Source organism: Rhinoderma darwinii, chromosome 2 (assembly GCF_050947455.1).
Source record: "Rhinoderma darwinii isolate aRhiDar2 chromosome 2, aRhiDar2.hap1, whole genome shotgun sequence".
NCBI classification, from domain to species: Eukaryota; Metazoa; Chordata; class Amphibia; order Anura; family Rhinodermatidae; genus Rhinoderma; species Rhinoderma darwinii.
In genome coordinates, this window is record NC_134688.1 from 205,479,679 (window position 1) to 205,501,880 (window position 22,202).

The 22,202-nt window shown below is 41.0% G+C and overlaps 1 protein-coding gene across 4 annotated transcripts in view; it reads left to right on the plus strand.

Moving 5' to 3' along the window:
- The first annotated feature begins 8,841 nt into the window (after positions 1-8,841).
- The window catches only part of MSL3 (MSL complex subunit 3), a 39,827-nt gene continuing 26,466 nt past the window's right edge, over positions 8,842-22,202 (plus strand). Inside the window, exons 1-5 of one of the 4 annotated variants that reach the window (XM_075852752.1) lie at positions 8,842-9,077; positions 11,458-11,540; positions 12,941-13,036; positions 17,362-17,462; positions 19,421-19,528. In XM_075852752.1, the coding sequence (XP_075708867.1) occupies positions 8,979-9,077; positions 11,458-11,540; positions 12,941-13,036; positions 17,362-17,462; positions 19,421-19,528 (487 nt within the window). In that variant the 5' untranslated portion in view covers positions 8,842-8,978. The remainder of the gene's footprint in view (positions 9,078-11,457; positions 11,541-12,940; positions 13,037-17,361; positions 17,463-19,420; positions 19,529-22,202) is intronic. The other 3 variants (XM_075852749.1, XM_075852751.1, XM_075852750.1) reach the window with 3 other exon arrangements.

A 22,202-nucleotide genomic window follows, 5' to 3' on the forward strand; every position in this document is an offset into this window, starting at 1 on the left:
AAGGAAAAAAAGATTCAGGGAAAGGTTTAGACACCGGAACACAGTCATCAAACCTAAAAAAAAACCTGAAAGAAACAGAAGGAATATCAAAGGAACATATTGAATTTAATTTTATTATTAAGACCACCAGGGGCCAATGTGCCCAATGTATATATCCACATAGTCTCCTTTTGTAAAAGTACTTTATTCCTATCCCCCCCCCCCTCCTGTCACCAAACAGTGAGTAGATACCCATATATTTTAAACCAGAAGGGGATTGGCGATGATAAGTTTTGAAGTGAACTGCCAAGGGATTCTTCATTTCGCCTTTTTTTTATATCTGATACGTGTTCACTTATACGTATCTGGAGTTCACGTATGGTTTTCCCTATATACATTTTATTACAGGGACAGATGATACAATATACCACCATACAAGAGCGACAGTTAATGAAGGTTTGTACTCAAAATTCCTTCTCCCCTTTAGCATCTCTAAACCTGTGTGTTTTAAGGGCATATTTACAATAGGAGCGGCTCCCACATTTAAACATACCTTTTGGTCGATTTTTGAGACAGGCATGGTTTTCCTTTGTTTTTCTCCTAAATTCTGAGCAGACCAAAATATCTATCAGCGTTGGGGCTCTTCTTGAGACCATGTTTGGTGATGAACCAACCAAGCTCTTAATTTTAGGTTTGAGTGTCAAGTGTGACCAATTTTTTAGCATGAGGTTACGTAAAATCTCCCAATGTGAACCCTACCTAGATATAAAACGTACCCGATCATCTTTCTAAATTCTTTTTTTCTCCTTCTTTTCAAGGATTTCACTTCTATTCATTCTCAAAGATCAATTATATCCCCATTTAATTATCTTTCGAGAATAAACTCTTGATTGAAATCTCTCAGATAACTCCACAGCTTCAGTATTAAATTTTTCAAGATTTGAGCAATTCCTTCTTATTCTAATAAATTCAGCCACCAATATTCCCCTGATCTGTGAAGGGGGATGATGGCTACTTGCTGACAGAAGAGAAGAGTGTTGCCTGCCGTAGGTTTGCGATAAGTGGATGTCATCAGCCCGCTCTTCTCCTTGTATATATTTAAATCAAGGAATTCTATAGATACCTCACTATATGTACACGCTAGTGGCTAGAATGGGATCATGCTGGTCGGATCTGGGGAATGGAATTCTGATCTTCCCCTACATCTAATTTTGTTCTGACAACTGGAGGTGTCTTTTGAGAGATTTGTGTTCCTAAAAACGGCACATAGACACAGGCTCCTTATACCGTCATTAAGGACATCTATTCGGCCGAATCTACAATCTACATATCAATGGGGCCCCTTGATCACGTCAAGATATAGATAAGTACATTTGTATCTGTAGGCAATTTATGTCCACTTTGTACCTGGTCTTTACATACAACTTTCTTGGATTATGAACCTTGTCTTGGATCCTTAACCCCTTCAGGACCCTGCCTGTTTTGGCCTTCAGGACCCAGCCTATTTTTTCAAATCTGACATGTGTTACTTTATGTGGTAATAACGTTGGAATGCTTTTACCTATCCAAGCGATTCTGAGATTGTTTTCTCGTGACATGTTGTACTTTATGTTAGTGAAAAAATTTTGGCGATCATTTTGGTATTTATTTCTGAAAAAACACCACAATTTATTTTTCTAGGACGTTACAAGGCTTAGAACTTTAGCAGCAATTTCTCATATTTTAAAGAAAATTTCAAAAGGCTATTTTTTCAGGGACCTGTTCAGTCTGAGGTGGCTTTGAGCGCCTTATATATTAGAAATTCCACCAGAAGTCACCCCATTTTGAAAACTGCACCCCTCAAGGTATTCGAATCAGCATTCACAAAGTGTTTTAACCCTTTAGGCGTTTCACAGGAATTAAAGCAAAGTAGAGGTGAAATTTACAAATTTTATTTTTTTTGCAGAAATTAATTTCTAATACATTTTTTTTTTGTAACACAGAAGGTTTTACCAGAGAAATGCAACTCAATATTTATTGCCCAGATTCTGCAGTTTTTAGAAATATCCCACATGTGGCCCTAGTGTGATAATGGACTGAAGCACCAGCCTCAGAAGCAAAGGAGCACCTAGTGTATTTTGGGCCTTTTTTTTTTAGAATATATTTTAGGCACCTTGTCAGGTTTGAAGAGGCCTTGTGGTGCCAAAACAGTGGAAACACCCCAAAAGTTACGCCATTTTGGAAACTACACCCCTCAAGGAATTTATCTAGGTGTATAGTTAGCATTTTGACCACACAGGTTTCTCGCTAAATTTATTAGAATTAGTCTGTAAAAATTCAAATCTACTTTTTTCTGAAAAAACATAGAAATTTTTAATATTTACAAGAAATAATAAAGAAAATGCACCCCAACATATGTAAAGCAATGTCTCCCGATTACGGTACTATCCCATATGTGGTAATAAACTGCTGATTGGACCCACAGCAGCGCTCAGAAGGGAAGGAGCGCCATTTGGATTTTGGAGCACGGATTTTGGTGGATTGGTTTTCGGTTCCATGTCGCGTTTGCAACCCCCTGGAGGGACCAAAACAGGGGAAACCCTCCAAAAGTGACCCCATTTTGGAAACTACACCTATCAAGAAATTTTTCTAGGGGTATAGTTAGCATTTTGACCACACAGGTTTTTTACTAAATATATTGGAATTAGTCTGTAAAAATTAAAATCTACTTTTTTTCTGAAAAAACATAGAAATTTTTAATATTTACGAGGAATAATGAAGAAAATCACCCCAACATTTGTAAAGCAATGTCTCCTGATTACAGCAATATCCCATATGTGGTAATAAACTACTGATTGGACCCACAGCAGGGCTCAGAAGGGAAGGAGTGCCATTTGGATTTTGGAGCACGGATTTTGCTGGATTGGTTTTCGGTGCCATGTCGCGTTTGCAATGCCCTGGAGAGACCAAAACAGGGGAAACCCCCCAAAAGTGACCCCATTTTGGAAACTACACCTCTCAAGGAATATATCTAGGGGTATAGTTAGCATTTTAACCACACAGGTTTTTTTCAGAATTTAGTGGAATTAGGCAGTGAAAATGAAAATCAACTTTTTTTCTGAAAAAGCATAGAAATTTTAAATTTTTACAAGCAATAAAGGAAAAAAAAGAACAACAACATTTGTAAAGCATTTTCTCCTGATTACGGCAATACCCCATATGTGGTAATAAACTGCTGATTGGACCCATGGCAGCGCTCAGATGGGAAGTAGCGCCATTTGGATTTTGGAGCACGGATTTTGATGGATTGTTTTTCGGTGCCATGCCGCCTTTGCAAGCCCTGGAGAGACCAAAACAGTGGAAGCCCCCCAAGTTACCCCAGTTTGGAAACACCCCTCAAGGAATTTTTCTAGGGGTATAGTGAGAATATAGACTCCACGAGTCTTTTGCAGAATTTATTAGAATTAGGCGGAGAAAATTAATATCACAATTTTTTTCCACTAAAATGTTGAATTTTCTCATTTTCACAAGGGATAAAGGAGAAATAAACAACCAATTTTTGTAAAGCTATTTCTCCCGGGTACGGAAATACCCCACATGGGGTCATGCATTTTTTTCATTAGAAATGAATTAACCCTTTCAGGACATTTTTTGCTTTCTTATTTTCGTTTTTCACTACCCGCCTTCCAAGAGCCATAACTTTTTTTTTTTTCCGTCAGTAGAGTGATGTGACGGCTTATTTCTTGCGGGAGGAATTTTAGTTTCTAGTGATACCATTTAAAGTGAAATAAAAAGTACTGGGAAACTGTAAAAAAACTGGAAAATATAGTAATATAGGAAAAAAATCTGATTCCATTTTTTGGGGTTTTCGTTTTTACAGCTTTCGCCGTGCGGTAAAAACGAAAACTACAGCGATTTTGGCGGTTTAAATTATTTATGTTTTTTACGGTGTTCACCGTGCGAGTTAAATAATGGTATATTGTAATAGTTCGGCCTTTTACGGACGTAGCGATATCAATTCTGTTTATTTTTTTACATTACTTTTGAAGAAAAATGGGAAAAGGTTTTTTTTTGTAACTTTTTTTTCTTTCTCACTACTAATAACTTTAATTCTTCTACACATTTTAGTAGTCCCCTTAGGGGACTTGTACCAGCGATCATTGGATCCGCGGGTACAATATGCTGCGATACTAATGTATTGCAGTATATTGTTATTTTTACAGGCTTCTGTAACCGCACGATCGCTGTTCCTGTCCCTTAGTCCTGGGTGTCAGCTCTAATACACAGCCGACGCCCGCAGCGTATGGAGCGGGCTCAGCACGTGAGCCCGCTCCATACATCACCCCTGCACCATGACGTGCTATTAAGTCATAGTGCTCAAAGGGGTTAATGCACAGCGGATGGTGTGAAAATTGCAATTTTCCACTGATGTGCCATTTTAGTGCATAATATGTTGTGCCCAGTTTGTGCCACTGAAGACAAATACCTCATAAAGCGTTAAGCGAGTTCTCCCGGGTATGGTGATGCCATATATGTGGGCGCAAACTGCTGTTTGGGGACGCTGCAAGGCTCAGAAGGGAGGGACGCCATTTTGCCTTTGGAGCGCAGATTGTGCTTGGTAGTTTTTCTGTTTGGGGTTTCGCTGGTATTTCAGTTTATAATGTGGGGGCATATGTAATCTGTGCGGAGAACATCAGGGCATAATAAGAGGGTATAAAAATGCGGTAAATAAATAATAATTCATAGATATGTGGCCGATGTCGCACTGATAAATGGTGTCGGATGTTACCCGCTTTTAGAAAACACTGCACATTTTGCATCGCCATATTCCTTGGAGCCAGAACTTCTTTATTTTTTCACCACCGGAGCTGCGTGAGGGCTTATTTGTTGCGGGACAATCTGTACTTTTCATTGGTACCATTTTGGGGTACATGTGATTTTTTTGATCACTTTTTATTAAATTTTTTTGCAAGCCGGGTGACCAAAAACAAGCAATTCTGACAATGTTTTTTAGTTTATTTTTTGCGGCGTTCACCGTGCACTATAAATGACCATTATATTTTATTCTGCGGGTCGGTACGATTACGGCGATACCATATGTATATAGGTTTTTTTTATGCTTTGCAGCGTTTGCGCAATAAAATCACTTTTTTATAAAATAATTAATTTTCTGTGTCCCCATATTCTGAGAGCCGTAACTTTTTTATTTTTCAGTCAAAAAAGCTGTGTAAGGGCTTGCTTTTTGCGGGACGGGTTGTAGTTTTTATCGGTATTATTTTCGGGTACATGCGACTTTTTGATCACTTTTTATTCTCTATTTTGGGAGGGGTGGTGACCAAAAAATAGCGATTCTGGTGTAGTTTTTTATTGATTTTTTTCACGGTGTTCACCGTGCGGGAAAAATAACATTATAGTTTTATAGCTGGGGTCGTTATGAACGCGGTGATACCAAATATGTGTACTTTTTTTAACGTGTTCGTGTTGTTTATATCACTTATAACTTTTATTTGTACACTTTTTTTTAAAACATTTTTATTCTTTTTTTTACTTTTTTCACTTGTCCCACTAGGGGACACTTAGACTTGCAGCTCTGATCGCTGCTGGAATACATTACACTACACACGTAGTGTAATGTATTCTAACTGTCATTGTGACGTTACAGTCACACTGACAGGAAGCATCGGAGGACCGGCCGGAGGCTGCTCCTCCGAGGCTTCCGTACATGGCAACCCAGAGGTCATTATCTGACCTCCGATTGCCGTGACAAGCATCGGTATCCCCCACGATCACTTCGTGGGGGCTGCCGATGTGCTTCAAACACCTTAAATGCGGCGACGGCAATCCGTCGGGGGTTAATTGCCTAAATCTGCGGCGATGGTCCGCTGACCGGCAAGGCTGGAGTGTCAGCGGTCAGGGACAGCTGACCTCCCGGTTCCCGGACACTGTCCGTTAGGACAGTGTGCGCCGGGAACTACTCCGCAATAGTACGTCTGGATGCGGGAACTATCCCCTCTGCAGGACGTACTATTGCGGCGCAGTGCGGGAAGAGGTTAATCAACAGTACTTATCGTGATATGTTTATCTTCTCTGTTGATTTTGTTTCATGGTCTCCTTTTAGCAATTTATATTGTATGTCATAGATTCCTGTCCTCTAGTAAATAATTGTGTTATCTATATAGTGAATGGACTCGACTCTAATTTTTTAATTAACTAATAAATTTGTACTTATTTAATATCAAAATTCTACCTAGAGTGTGCTGGTTTTTGTCCGATAATGTTTTTTGCCATACTATCAATTTGGACGGCACCGTGCATATTATAGTTTGTTGCATTTTTTCTAGGTGATTTAATTGGAGAATTTTTCAGTTTTTTCTATACACATGTGGAGTTAGGCTGGATTCACACGAGCATGTTCGGTCCGTAATGGATGGAACGTATTTCGGCTGCACTCCTAGCATCATAGTGATGTACGATGCTAGGAGTCCCTGCCTCGCTGCAGGACAACTGTCCCGTACTGTAATCATGTTTTCAGTACGGGACAGTAGTTCCACGGAGAGGCAGGGACTCCTAGCATCGTACATAACTATGATGCTAGGAGCCCGGCTCCCTGCAGTGTGTTTGGTCCGGGACTTGCGGCCGAAATACGTTCCAGCATTTACGGACCGAACATGCTCGTGTGAATCCAGCCTTACTGAAACAGCGTAACACGCATGCTACGCTGCTTCCGTAACTGCCATTCACTACTATGGGAGTTAGGGAAACAGAGTAGCTCAGCGAGTTACGCTGTTTACGTAACTTCACATGTAACCAAGTGGCCGCTGGTTCCAGTCTCCTAGGGGAACTAATAAAATGTGTAAAAAAATAAGTGTAAGATACATTTTCAGGAGTGTAAAAAAATAAAAATATTAAAAGTTAAAAAAAACAAAACCTTTTCCCATTTTTCCCCAAGCACAATGTAAAAAAGAAAATTATTTGGTATCGCTGTGTCCGTAAAAGTCCGATCTATTACAATATACCATTATTTAACTCACATGGTGAGTTTAAAAATGTAAAACATCAAAATAGTTTTTTGGTCACCTTAGCACTTAAAAAATTACATTAAAAAAAAAGTGATAAAGAAAAATAGTATGTACCAAAAAATGGTGCCAATAAAACTACAGCCCGTCCCATATATTAAGCCCTCACTCCGCTCAATCGATGAAAAAAATATAAAAATAGTTTTGGCTCTCAGAATGTGGTGAAAGAGAATCAATTATTTTTTAACAAATATTTTTTTTCCTATTTTCTGTTGTTTAAAACCTGCGTGCGTCTTATGGTCAGGTGCGTTTTATAGTCCGAAAAATACGGTAGCAATTTCACCATTGTTTTTTGCGGTTATTTTTACGGTGTTCATCTTGTGGTCTAAATTACATATTAACTTTATTGTTTGGGTCATTAAGGTTGCAGCGATACCATATATGTGTAGTTGTATTTATTTTTTACACTTTTACTAAATAAAACCACTTTTTATGGAAAAAAAAAATATTTTTTTACTGTAATTTTTAATTCACATTTATTACTTATTTTATTAGTCCCACTAGGGGACTTCACTATGCGATCTTCAGATTGCTGCTATAATGCTTTGGTATACTTCGTATACCAGAGCATTATTGCCTGTCAGTGTAAACCTCTGGTGCGTCCTAATAGGCATATGCCCAGGGAAGACCTGGGGTCTTTATCAGGCACCCCGGCTACCATGACTACCCCGGAAGCCCGCAATTGCAGGCCGTCGTTCGGCGACAGAGGGAGCTCACTTCCCTCTGCAAATGATTTAAATACCGCAGCATTTAACGGGTTAAACGGCCGCGATCGAAGAAAACTTCAATTGTGGCAGGTGGAGCAGGGACACCCGTGCAGGGCTTAGACTGGGCCACCGTGAAAAGGCGGCGGCCTAGCCTAAGGCCCTTAGCGACCGCCGTGAAAAGGCGTATTGGTCGTCACTAAGGGGTTAACAATTAGATCTTCCTTCTAAGGGGGAGTTCACACTGAGTTTTTCTCGCGAGATTACGCTTGCTGTGCTGTAGTGTCGGGATTGTGTTAGCGAAGTGTCAGGATTCTGAATACACATCACGTCCTGGAGGTAATGTATATTCATTGTCAGGACACTGCAGTAACGTTATAGTGTGTTTATGTGGCTGCACATAGCGATATAATAAGCTCACTATCTGCTGTGTTAATGAATGGGGAGAAGTGTATAACGCTGATTGGTCACTGATTGGTCAGCGTCATACACTCCTCTGTACAACGCACACTTGGTCTAAAGTAAAACACGCCCAGTTGTCCATTGAGAAACTCATTAGCATAAAGCTAAAATAGGTCATAACTCCGTCAAAAATGATCGTTTTTCTAAATAAAAACCACTGCTGTAATCTACATTACAGCGTCGATCACATCATGTACAATATAGGGCACTCATAATGTGGTGACAGAGCCTCTTTAACTTTTTTCCAGTTTCCTAATACATTACACGGTACAATAAATTATGCCGCTCGTCCCGCAAAAAACAAACCCTCGTATGGCTTTATGTACGGGAAAATAAAAATGGTATAGCTTTTGGAAGGTGGGGAGAAAAAAATGAAGAGGAAAATCCCAAAAATAGCTGTGTCCTGAAAGGGTTAAGAGCAGATACACGGTCCTTACAGGGCTCAATCATGAAATAACGGCCGCGCATGCTCCCAGAACAAACCTCTCACAGCTCTATGTATGAAACGCTAGGCAATGACGTAGTCATGACGCAGATTATGCCAGCTGGCGCGCCCTCAGTATGATAGGTTAATTCTAGAATAACTCCACCTTCACTCACATCTAATTGGCGGAATTTCAATAACTACACCCATGTGCCTTTGTGATTGGATAAGGGTGCTGGAGGAGGTGGGGCTTCTTCGTCCCGGAATGGCGGTGTCTTCCTCTTCCCCCGTGCTCTGTGCAGCGCCGAGGCCGCTGCGGGAGTTTCGCTTCCTGCTCTGCGCCATGATGAACAAATGAATTCACGGGGAATGAAATTTAAGTTCCAAAAAGGGGAGAAAGTTCTCTGCTTTGAACCAGACCCGACCAAGGCTAAAGTGTTGTACGATGCCAAGGTGCGCGTAGTATTGAGGAGAGCGGGTAGTTGTGTGGGTGAAACGGCCGCCTCATCCCACAATGGCCTCTGCTGTGAGAGTCTGTGGCGGTAGTCAGCATCCCTCTGCATGAGCCGCGCAATACCTGAATCTCATTAGTCATTTACACATTTATTGCACTACGTGGTCGTGATTGCGTGAGAGAATGCTGTGGTGTGACGTCATCGTTGCGGTACTAGTATCATTTATTAAAGAATTTGTGTGTAACGATGGATGTACCGCGTGTGTGTGTGTGTGTTGTCTACCTCAATCGTTTCCACTGATAACAACAAGTATCCTCTAAAACAAGAGAACCCTCCAGACCCATTTACACAGGGCAATAAGTAATAGGAATAATAATATAAAAGCCAGTGCAGAAAAAAAGTGCAGCAAGTGCAATATGTAACAGGAAACTTGTCTTGCTGTCCCTAGCAACCAATCGGACCTCAGCTTTCTGTTCTTAAACTGGTTTGGTAAAATGAAAGTTGCACTGTGATTGGTTGGGAGAGGTAACAGGGACTTTTATCTGTTAGTCAGTTTTCTTAAATGACTCCCAATGTATACACGCTGGTTTTATATAACCCGCTCACATCTGTGTTCGCCATTCCGTTGCTCTGCTCGGTCAGAGGAGCAGAACAACGAGAATACAAGAAGTGCAAGTTCCATGATACGGAGACAACCGGCGCCCAATGGCACCCATTGACTTTAATGGTTTCCGACGGGGTGACCGTGGCTTTACCGGAAACAATAATGCAGCATGCTGCGCTATTGTTTCCATTATTTTCGGCGGAATCTGCGGCGGAGGCCCCTAACAGAGTCTCTAACGCAGATGGGAATTAGGCCTTACCGATTGCATTGAACCAGAGCTTGGTGTAGATGGGCCTGTCAGTGTAGTGACTAAATACTTCTGTTACTTTATATTGGCATGCGTTGGTAACGGTGCAGCGATGTGCTTCGGTGGCGTAGTCCTACTATCTAAAGCCAGGGGTCCATGACACTATTGTGTGCCGCAATTCTTGCCCTGTGAGATCACGTTATTACTGCTAAGGGGATTGCGTGAAATTGTGTTCATTAAATTTCATTAAAACCCCGATTGGCTAATATTAACACCAAAGACTTGTAGTGATTGACAATGCTATCGCATATGGAGTCCTGGCCTAATGTGTATGTGGACAGTCTGACTGCCCCCTGGTGGAAGATGTGTTCAGGAAGTATCCAACACGCCTGGTCATTTGACCTCTGCTCCCTCGAGATAAGCTGCTAGTGGTGTCATCAGGGTTATGGGAAATCAGAGGACATGGCTGGTAATTTTTTATCCTGTGTTTATGGGCAGCTTTAGGGCTCATTCACCTATCCATATTACGACTACATGTGTTGTACGGAGCGGTAGTAAAGCATCTATGGTAGCCTAAATCCATGCCGGACCGCCATATACCCCCTAATTTCATACCTATGAATCCGACTAACAAAAAACGAAATCTTGACATGCTTTGTGGGGTTCTGTGTTACGTAGGTATCCTTTCCTAGAACTAATGCTACTAGTGCGGTATGGAGACACTCCGTACTGCTCTACAAGCTCTTCCGCGTGCATGATGAGGCCTTTGACTGCGTTCAGACCACTCTAATGTGGCTGCATTTTAGCATTCATGTCAGAGATGGATCATGTTCTCTGCAGCCACGAACGATGGCGCTCCTTTCATTGATTTCTATGTATGGATCACTTCTAAGTGAGAGAGATTAGACTTGATGCAGCCACATCTAATAACTCGATCTTCCCTCTCCTACATAACTGCTCTCAAAATGTGTATTACAAAGTGTGGGCACTTGTAAGTAAGGCATGGGCTACCCCCAGACATTTGTCATCTGACATATTGTACCCATTTGGAACTACAGTATTAGCAATTCCCATGTATTGCAACCTTTACAAGTGAGGAAGTAGTACAAATAGCATAGTAGGGTGGCAGTAAAGTAAATAAATGCCTTGTGGGTGCTGCCAGCAGAATACGGTCATCCGGCACATGGCGACAAGTTGGTCTTCTCACTCCAGGTTCTGGTTTGGGGAATAGCTGGTAATTCAGTTTCCTAGTATAGTGTATAATGTATAATGTGGCTCTAAGATGGAATTCAGTACTGTCACCTAGTAGACGCCCAAATACATTCTATTATAAATTACTACAATTGCAGACTCTGGTTATGCATTCTAGAATACTATTTCCTAAAGAAAATAAAGTACATTGCAATGATCAAATATTTAGGTATTGAATATATACATTTTTCAATGTGTAAAAGAACAAAATCAAAGTGATTATGTACCTTATAATTTTTACTTATTTGCTATATTTGTTCTTTTTTTATTTTAAAGGTTGTTGATGTTGTTGTCAGCAAAGATGACAAAGGCAAAAAAAATCCAGAATATCTGATCCATTTTAATGGTTGGAATAGAAGGTAAGTTATGGCAAGCAAGATATATTACTTTTCTGGCCGTAAATAAAGCAGAATTGCAAGTTATATCAAGGAATTTGTGTTATGCCTCATTCAGACAGGTGTTTTGCACCCATGTTTTACTGTCATAAACCAGATGGTAACAACCAGACTCCCGTTTGTTACTACTCCGTAGATTCATATGGTGCTGGACATTTAATTCAATAGAATCGTATGAGGGAAGTTTTTTGCATCTTCAATACAGAAATTTGAACAGGAACAATACCCCGGTCTGGATGAAGCCTTACAATGTAGTGATATCAGGCGCAAATAATGTCAACACCTGATATCGGACCTCTTTGAAATAGCAGATCACTACTGGACACGCTAGAACGTACAGTTGAAAGAGGACTGCTGAAAACTGTATCATCTTTGTACCTTAGATGCAAAAAAGTGGTACTGCTTAGGCTCTGTTCACATCTGCGTTGGGATCCCGTTCTGACGTTCCGTCTGAGCTTTCCGTCAGAACGGGACCTGAACAGACACAAACTGACGCGAACGGTTTCCATCACCATTGATTTCAATGGTGACGGATCCGGTGCCCATGGTTTCTGTTTGTCTCTGTTGTGCACCGTATCCGTCGTTTTGCCGGAAGCAATAGCGTAGTAGACTACGCTATTTCTTCAGGCAAAACGATTTGTCAGCTTGTGCCTGTTCAGGGTCCCGTTCTGATGGAAAGCTCCGACGGACCGTCAGAACGGGACCCCCAACGCAGATGTGAACAGAGCTTTAGCCTATTCCAGCGCCACAAACTGGAAAACTCAGTTATAGACAGCTGTTCCAAGATAGCACTCAGAGGAGTGACTCCGTTTTATTTTGAAGACGTAAGAAATCTTATGGGATTGTTTAATCCGTGTCTTGAGACTAAGGCTTCGTTCACATCTGCATCAAGGCTCCGTTCAGGGGTTCTGCCTGAGCTTTCCATCAGGGGAACCCATGAATGGAACGCTGACTGAAACAAACAGAAACCATAGGTTTCTGTTTGCATCATCATTAATTTCAATGGTGACAGATCCGGTGCAAATAGTTTCCGTTTGTCTCAGCTGTGGAAGGGTTCCATAGTTTTGACGGAATGAATAGCTTAGTCTACTACGGTATTGCTTCCGTCAAAACAACAGAACACTTGCACAACAGAGACAAATTGAAACAATTTGCACCGGATCCGTCACCACTGAAATCAATGGTGATGCAAACAGAAACCTATGGTTTCCGTTTATTTTAGGCAGGGTTCCGTTCATGGGTTCCCCTGATGGAAAGCTCCCACAGAACCCCTGAACGGAGCCTTGACGCAGATGTGAACGAAGCCTTAGCAAACCACTGTTTATTTATTATGTCTGTATGTGTTTATTTTTAATATATTTTAGCTGGGATAGATGGGCAGCAGAAGACCATGTTCTACGTGATACTGATGAAAATAGGAGATTGCAAAGAAAGCTGGCAAGGAAAGCCGTGGCCCGCATGTAAGGTTCCTCTCTAGGTAGTCACTTACTGATGCTACATTTACATGCTCCATTTTTTTTTTTTTAGTCCCTTGGTCTATTATTTTACGGTGTTACATTTCTTCAATCCCTAAGGCCCTGTTCACACAAAGTATTTTGCAGGCAGAAAAAAATCTGGCACAAAATTCCTTAAGGAATTCTGGAGGCAGATTTTGTCCTGCCTGCACTTGTTTGCCATAGTATTGCTGCGTTTTTCGCCCGGGCATTTAGCAATGCGGGCAAGAAAAAATACCCGCCATAAAAAGGCTTTCTGTGCCTCCTATGGAGTTCAATAAAAGGTCAAACGGGGAACCGCGGCAAGAAAGGACATGCCGCTCCCCCCCCCCCTCCCAACTTAAATCTGCTCAGCGAAAAAAGCCTCCGCCTCCCATTGAAATCAATGGGAGACGCTTTGGCCATTTTTTTGGCGCAGATTCATACGTGGTTTCTGCGTAAAAAATCTCAGTGTGAACTGGGCCTAAGAGATTCTCCAGTAGATTGGTGGTGTGGCCAAATGCTGCCTATAGAAACAGGTTGTAGCAGGATCAATTTCTGAAATGCTCCTGTTGCACACTACAATTATCATGCAGGTATAAAAAAAAAAAGGGTCAAATCCACAACACTCAAATGTAAATACAAAAAAAAAAAAAGAATTATACAGCTCTAACGATATAAAAAATAGTAACCTAGTGAAACATCCTTAGCATATATCCCTTTACCCAGCACATACACAAATAGGAAATAATGTCCAAAAAGGATGCAAAAGGTGGACAACGTCTCCTGAGACCTGTAGCTTTATGGAGGCTAATCCAGATTTTTCAAGGTTGGTTGCCACTACACATAGATCCAACAGGTTACAGATTTAGTATTTCTAGATGAAAAAATTAGAAATAAAGTGCAATACTGTTTTGAGATTTATCAAAGTACAAAGTTATTTCCATACTCACAAGGATTAGGATATTTCAAACATAATAAAACGTTTAAAAGCACGGCACGCCAAACAAATCCAGCCCGACCCTGGGTTTCGCCCTTCCGGCTTCTTCCGGGGCTTGTAAGGCGTGTACCATAGTGCACAGTTTAAATAGCCGCCGACTAAACACACACATCTTAAAATGATTACATCGTTACAATGCTGGCTTCTATGCAAGCCTTACATCTCATAGGACATATTTAAATCATATACTAGTCCTTCTCAATGAATTAGAATATCATAAAAAAGGTAATTTATTTCAGTAATTCAATTCAAAAAGTGAAACTCATGTATTATATAGATTCATTACACACAGAGTGATCTATGTCCAGCATTTTTTTATGAAAACCCCAAATTTAGTGTCTCAGAGTCAACGCAGCCGTCTAGCAGGAAATTTTCGAGCACTTCCCTCTGCTGACAAGCTTTATGGAGATGCGGATTTCATTTTCCAGCAGGACTTGGCACCTGCCAACACTGCCAAAAGTACCAATACCTGGTTTACTAACCACAGTATCACTGTTCTTGATTGGCCAGCAAACTCGCCTAACCTAAACCCCAGAGAATCTATGGGGTATTGTCAAGAGGAAGAGGGGACCAGACCCAACAATGCAGACAAGCTGAAGGCCGCTATCAAAGCAAACTGGGCTTCCATAACACCTCAGCAGTGCCACAGGCTGATCGCCTCCAAGCCACACCGCATTGATAACACCTCAGCAGTGCCACAGGCTGATCGCCTCCATGCCACACCGCATTGATAACACCTCAGCAGTGCCACAGGCTGATCGCCTCCATGCCACGCCGCATTGATAACACCTCAGCAGTGCCACAGGCTGATCGCCTCCATGCCACGCCGCATTGATGCAGGAATTCAATCAAAAGTAGCCCCGACCAAGTATTGAGGGCATATACTGGACATACTTTTCAGTAGGACAACATTTCGGTATTAAAAATAATTTTTGAAGTTGGGCTTATATAATTTTCTGAGACACAAAATTTTGGGTTCTCATTATCTGTTAGGGTATGTGCACACACAATAATTACGTCCGTAATTGACGGACGTATTTCGGCCGCAAGTACCGGACCGAACTCAGTGCAGGGAGCCGGGCTCCTAGCATCATACTTATGTACGATGCTAGGAGTCCCTGCCTCTCCGTGGAACTACTGTCCCGTACTGTAATCATGTTTTCAGTACGGGACAGTTGTCCTGCAGCGAGGCAGGGACTCCTAGCATCGTACATAAGTATGATGCTAGGAGCCCGGCTCCCTGCACTGAGTTCGGTCCGGTACTTGCGGCCGAAATACGTACGTCAATTACGGACGTAATTAGTGTGTGTGCACATACCCTTAACATAATCATCAACATTAAAAGAAAAAAATGCTGGAAATCGATCACTCTGTGTGTAATGAATCTATATAATATATGACCTTCACTTTTTGAATTGAATTACTGAAATAAATTAACTTTTTGATGATATTCTAATTCATTTAAAAGGACTAGTATATGCTAAAAACATAAGTCAATTTATCATAGTCTTTTTAATACTTATAAATGAAATATATTTTTTTAGCATGATGCAGACCGTTAGGGTATGTTCACACGTCTTAAGAAATTACGTCTGAAATTACGGAGCTGTTTTCAGGCGAAAACAGCTCCTGAATTTCAGACGTTTTTGCAAGTACTCGTGTTTTTCGCTGCGTCTTTTACGGACGTAATTGGAGCTGTTTTTCAATGGAATCAATGAAAAACGGCTCCAAAAACGTCCCAAGAAGTGACATGCACTTCTTTGAGGCGGGCGTATTTTTGCGCGTCGTCTTTTGACAGCGACGCGTAAAATGACACCTCGTCTGAACAGAACATCGTAAAACCCATTGCAGGCAATGGTCAGATGTTTGCAGACGTAATGGAGCCGTCTTTTCAGGCGTAATTCGAGGCGTAAAACTACGTTTGAAAACAGTGCGTGTGAACATACCTTTACAAGTTCTGTTATTAGTGCCGTGAGCGCACATCATTCATCAGTCATGTAATTTTTGCTTTATAGCCCCATGATTTTATTTTGTGGAATATACTCCCTATATTCTTCAAGTTTGATGGCCAATTAAATGGGTATGCCGATTTCAGCAAATAAATGTTACTCTTTGTATAATGAAAAGTTGCAGAAATTTCAAATATACTTTTTGTATGAATTCCTTTAACACTTTTTCTTGTAGTCATCCAATAGGGACCTTCATTCTTTGCTTCCAGTAGATACAATGTGTCCTGGTCATGTGATGGACACAGGTGCTTACAGTTACACTATGTGTCAGAACTGTCTTGTAACGAGCCAAGCAGCTGTGTGTCCATCACATGACCATGGACAGAATTTTAGCGCCTATGCACCAATTTTCATAAATCTCCCCCAATGTTCCTATTGAATGACACAAGCAGAGATCTTAAAAACCATAGGGAATTGTAGAACTTTCTTTTCAAATCTTTTTATACAATTTTGAAACAAAACATCAAACAATTTTACATTAGTCGCTCTCATAAGGGGATATACAAGGAGTGGTTATGACAAAATATTATAGAAAAGCACTGAATAATATATCTGCTTGAAGGACATACAGAAATAATGAGAACAATTGGACATGCAAACAAATGGTAATGTTGGGAATTGTATAACTTTCTTTTGTGCAAAAAATATTTATTGGCTGAAGGTGGATTACCCATTTAGAGGGGTTTTCGACAATATTTTTTTCTAGACATATTTTTTTAAATTAAACAGTAATTCACTTTTTATACAGTGTCTTTACGAAACTACCCCCCTGTCTTTACTGTACAAAATCTGCTTATGTATTTAAACCAGATAAATACTGATGCGACGTAGATGAAAGATACGCTCGAAAGTGGCCTATGCTTGCTCGTATAGGCTTGTTGAATTATTTTACATGTAAGGCTGTTCTTTCTTTGTTTGAATGTTGTTTGAATTATACACTGGTGATTTTATAATATATAATATCATAATATGGAAGGTGTAATCTAGAGTGGCAGAACTGGTCAATGTACCAGATGACCTGTATCCTAACATCCATTGCGCAGTGTCTGCATATACTAACACTTACTACACTGTATGGTTATATAAGTAGCATGCTGCTTTATTATTGATTTTGGGTTAGATGCATCAAAACTGGATCAAAAGAAAAAGGGGAGTAGTTCTTCATAGAAATCAATAAAGTTGCTGCTGCATTCATTTTTCAATGGACCTCCACTTTTCCTTTGCACCTATTTTGATAAATCTCCTAAAATGGTTTTAAACAATGAATAATCACAAAATAAATTCACTGGCTTTTGTGCTTTTAGGAGAAGGAAGGGAAGGAAGAAGAGACGGTGTCGGTTGCCTGGAGTCGACTCCGTTCTAAAAAGCCTTCCAGCTAATGAAAAAGAAGATAATGATGATCATTGTAGGTATTTTTCAAAAAGTCAGATTGGACATAATATAGATTATACGTAAAGGGGCTGAAAATCCGTACAGAGATAATACTTCTTACAGCTGAGAGTTGGCTACAATGGTATTAGTCACTATTATGACTCCGAACCAAAAAATTCTCATGCAACTTTAATAAAAGGGGTTGTTACATAGCTAGTATGGTAGAAAAGAGACATGTCCATTGAGAGGATAAAGAGAAGGGGTATGGATAAACTTTAGAACTGTTTTCTGCTATTGAGCCATAGTAAGGTAAAAAACAACCATGAACCAACCTGTCCTAGAAAGAAAAAAAACTCCCTCCTGATTCCAAGTGGCGATCAGACTGGGTAAACATTCATAAAAGAAGAAGTCTATATTTTAAGAAATTATAATTGTTCCTGCTTTGTCCAACTCCTGCAGTAAGTAGGCTTGTCCACAGAGTTACAGTTCCTATGGTAAAGTAGGCTTATCTCTGGAAATTAAACCTTTTTTTCCCAGACGGAGGGAGTACCCCCTTGTCTTTTGAGGGGATTTTACATGGAACAGGTTCGCTCCATATTTTTATATGGGCCATTTCAAGACCAAAAATATGAAAATATTTTAATCTCTCCTTATAACTTAGATTCCCCATGCCCCTTATTAGTTTAGTTGCTCTAGTTTGTATTTTTCCAAATCCAGGGCATCCTTTCTATGAATTGGAGCCCAGAACTGAACAGCATATTCTAGATGAGGCCGCAATAATGCTTTGTAAAGCTGTACGATTAAGTCCCTGTCCCGCGAGTCCATGCCTCTATTAATGCAAGACAGTATCCTGCTGGCCTTAGAAGCACCTAATTGACATTGCATGCTGTTATTTAGTCTGATCGGGGACACCCAGATCCTTCTCAACAAGTGACTTGTACAATTTAAAGGCCCTTTGACACGGGCCAATGTTTGGGCAGAGGGGCGTTTATGTGAACGCTCGTTCCCGATCATTGCGCTGTGTTAACAGGGTGACGATCAGCTGACAAACGAGCAAACACTCGTTCATTGGCTGAGTATCGTTTATGCAGCACAAAATATTATACTTGTCCGCAGCATATCTCCCTGTGTAAACATGATGGAAATGCATGGGGCGAGTGATCGTAGCAACGAGCACTTGTCCCTATACATTGCTCCTTTCACAAGGAACTATGATCAGTAAACGAGCGCCGATCAAAGAGCTGTTTTGTTAATCGGTGCTCGTTTTTACGGCCCAAATTGGCCAGTGTGAAAGGACCCCAACTCCCTTTGTCACATATGATGCGTGCAGATTATTAGTACCCAGATGTATAACTTTACATTTAATCTCATTTGCAATGTTTATCCCCCCGAACACTCAGTGGGCAGATTTACTAATACTATCTACATTTTAGGCAGTGTAAACTTAGATAAGGCAGACCGACGATATATTAAAGTGGTGCATGATGTATGATAAATTTGGTGCATCTTGCTAGACATTTTAGACACTTTTCTCTTCCTTATACTGCCTATTGGTTAGCTCAGTTTTTTTGTGCGAAAATTTAGCATTTTAAGCTATGCCCCTTTCCCACTAAGTGTCTCAAACAGTTAATAAATGTGGCGCACAGCATGTACGCCAGAATTCGGGCACATTTCGAATAGCAAAAAGTGCCCCAGTGTGTCCATGTCAGCTTGTAACTTCTGAACATTTTCCATAGACTGAACTATACGACAGAGCTTGGGGGTCACCTGCAAAAATAGAAACAGTACTTTAATCTCATCTTCTTCATTATTAATAAACACTTTGAATAATAGTGGTCCCAGCACTGAACCCTGGGGTACACCACTTATAACCGGGGACCATTCAGAGTAGGATTCAGTGACCACAACTCTCTGGATACGGGCCTTAAGCCAATTTTCAATCGAATTACAGACTTTGCTTTCTAAACCAATAGACCTTATTTTACCCATTAGGTGTCTATGAGGGACAGTGTCAAACGCCTTTGCAAAGTCCAAAAACACAATATCCACAGCCGCCCCTCTGTCCAGGCTTCTACTCACCTCTTCACAAAAACAAATCAGGTTAGTTTGACAATTTCTGTCCTTAGTTAAACCATGTTGGCTGTCACTTAAAGGGGTATTACAATCTCGCATTTATGGCCTATCCCCAGGATAGGCCATAAATGTCCAATAGATGAGGGTCTCACCTCTGGAACCCACGCCTATCTCTAAACTGGGGCACCCTGTGCTACCTTCTCCTGCTGTCGCTGGACTCCAGCCACTGAGTTACAAGGTGCCCGGGAGTACGGAAACACCCAAGCTCGCTGAGCTATGCCATTTTTGTAACTCCCGTAGAAGGAAATGGGAGTTACGGAAACTGCTTAGCCTAGTGAGGTGCACTGTTTCAGTAGCTCCCGAGTTGCTCCCTGTGCTACGCTATTTCAATAACTCACATTCAGTTCTGGAAACAGCGTAGCTCAGCATACTTGGCTGGTTCCGTACTTCCAGCAAACTCAAATCAGTGGCTGGAGAGCAGCAACAGCGCAAAAAGGCAGAACGTGGGCACGGGGCACATTCTAGAGATAAGTGTGGGTTCCAAAGTTGGGGTGCTCATCTATCGGACACTTTCGGCATATCCTGTAGATACGCCATAAATGTCTGAGATGGGAATAACCCTTTAAATAATGTTATTTTCTGTCACATATACCTGTATAAATTCCCTTAAGAGCCTTCAAACTTCTTTCCTAAAATGAATGTTAATCTTACTGGTCTATAATTACTTGGGGGAAGACAGAGCCCTTTTTGCTCAGCCACAATCCATTGGTGTACTGCCAGTTATTAGAGAATCTCAAAATATTATTGGCAGGGGAACAGAACCAGCTGAACTGAGTCCTTTATGGGCTGTTCTGTGTAACCCATCTATTTCAGGAACCTTGTTCTCATTTATTTTATTTAACTTCGCTTGGACAATATCTGCATTCAGCCAATTCAGTATATTAATTGTTGTATTAACAGCACTGACCCTGCCTATATCAGCTGCTCTTACTTCTGTTGTAAAGCACTCCTATAGTATCACCGCCTTCTCTTAATCCTGTGACCAACTCCCCATTATCATAATGTGCTTGTTACGTGCCACATTTATGAACTTAAATTATGTAAAAAAAAAAACGACCATGCCAATTGTGCCATTTTTTTTCTCATATTTAGCACTTCGTTATCAAATGCATGTAAATTTTAATAGCTTCCTGTGACAAGTACAACCATTTTAGAAATTTCACATAATAAAGGGGCTTTCTGAACGCCTCACAGTTAAAGTACCAGAACTATTAACTTATATAACTGCTGTACAACAGATCAGCATATTTTGAAGGAATTTTCCGGTGCGATTCAAAACGGCACAACTTAAAGGCTATGGACACCTTTATCATGGAACAAATCATTTTTACACATGAAAGTGGTTAGTGGGAGTTAAAGTTCACTCTACAGCCCATGAGGAATCTTTTCTCCCATTTGCTGGCTGATGCTGAGGAGTGTGTGATTTTCCCTGCTGTAAGTGCTCTCCTCCCTCTATACACTAATATACAGCCTGTGTGATTAGCCCCCTGCAGACTGCCCCTCTATCTACACTGGCAGCCTGTATGCTCTGCCCTTTCTAAATACTTGGATCCCCCCCCCCTCTCTCTCTCTGCTCTGCGTGTTTAGCTATCTCCACTTCCCTGCTGCTGTTTCTAAGGGCTTATTCACAAGAGCGTATTTCACATCCGTGTTACACGCGTTAAAACAACGGACGTCACACGGACCTATTCAATTCAATGGGGCCATTCAGACATTGTGTTTTTCACGCAGTGTCTGTCCACTGCGTGAAACTCACTGAATGTCCTATTCTTGTGTGTTCTTTGCGCATCATGCACCCATTGAAGTCAATGGGTGCGTGAAAAAAAACAGACAGCACATGGACGTCATCAGTGTGCTGTCCGTGTTTTTCATGCACAAGTAGCTAAAGAAATGATGAGGAAACAATAACACCTCCTTCAGTTTTTTTTTTGTTGACTTAAATGCATTACATACGCGCATAAAAAAAAAGCAGACGCGCACCGTACACGGATGCCACACGGAACTGCAACGCAAGAAAAACACTGCGTTTTTTTTATGCGCGCAAAACGGAGTGTGAATAAGGCCTAACACAGAGAAAGGAGTAGGAGAGCAGAGTGAGCCCACACATCCAAGAGCAGTGTGCTGTCGGATCTATGTCACAAGTAGCAGGTCTGCCAGCTATACACAGTAGTTAGACTTTACAGTATGAAAACGTTACAACTTTCAATGAAAAATAAAAAATTCAATGCAAAGATGTCCGTAGATTTCAATGAAAAAAAGCTAACGCGGTCAGTCTACGATCCCTCGCTGGTCTGTATTTATATTGCAGAAGCTGGGACGTGACTGCTGCAATTAGTAATTGGATGGTTCAGTCACATGTGACCATGGCACATCATAGCTTCAGCAAAGTAAACACTAACCGGTGGAGAACCATGAACCATGTTGCCGAAGCAGCGAGAGATTAAAAGATGGGCTTTAATTTCCCACTTTATTCCTCTGGAACCTAGACAGCTCTAGAATGGGAGTCCCCCGTTCCGGCTGGTGAGGCTGCCATCATCTGCCGCATACACTTTGAGAATGAATGGAGATGTGGCCGCGGGTCTCCGTTAATTTCTGAGCGTTACGGAAACAGCTGAGCCTAGAAATAGGCACGGCCACCTCT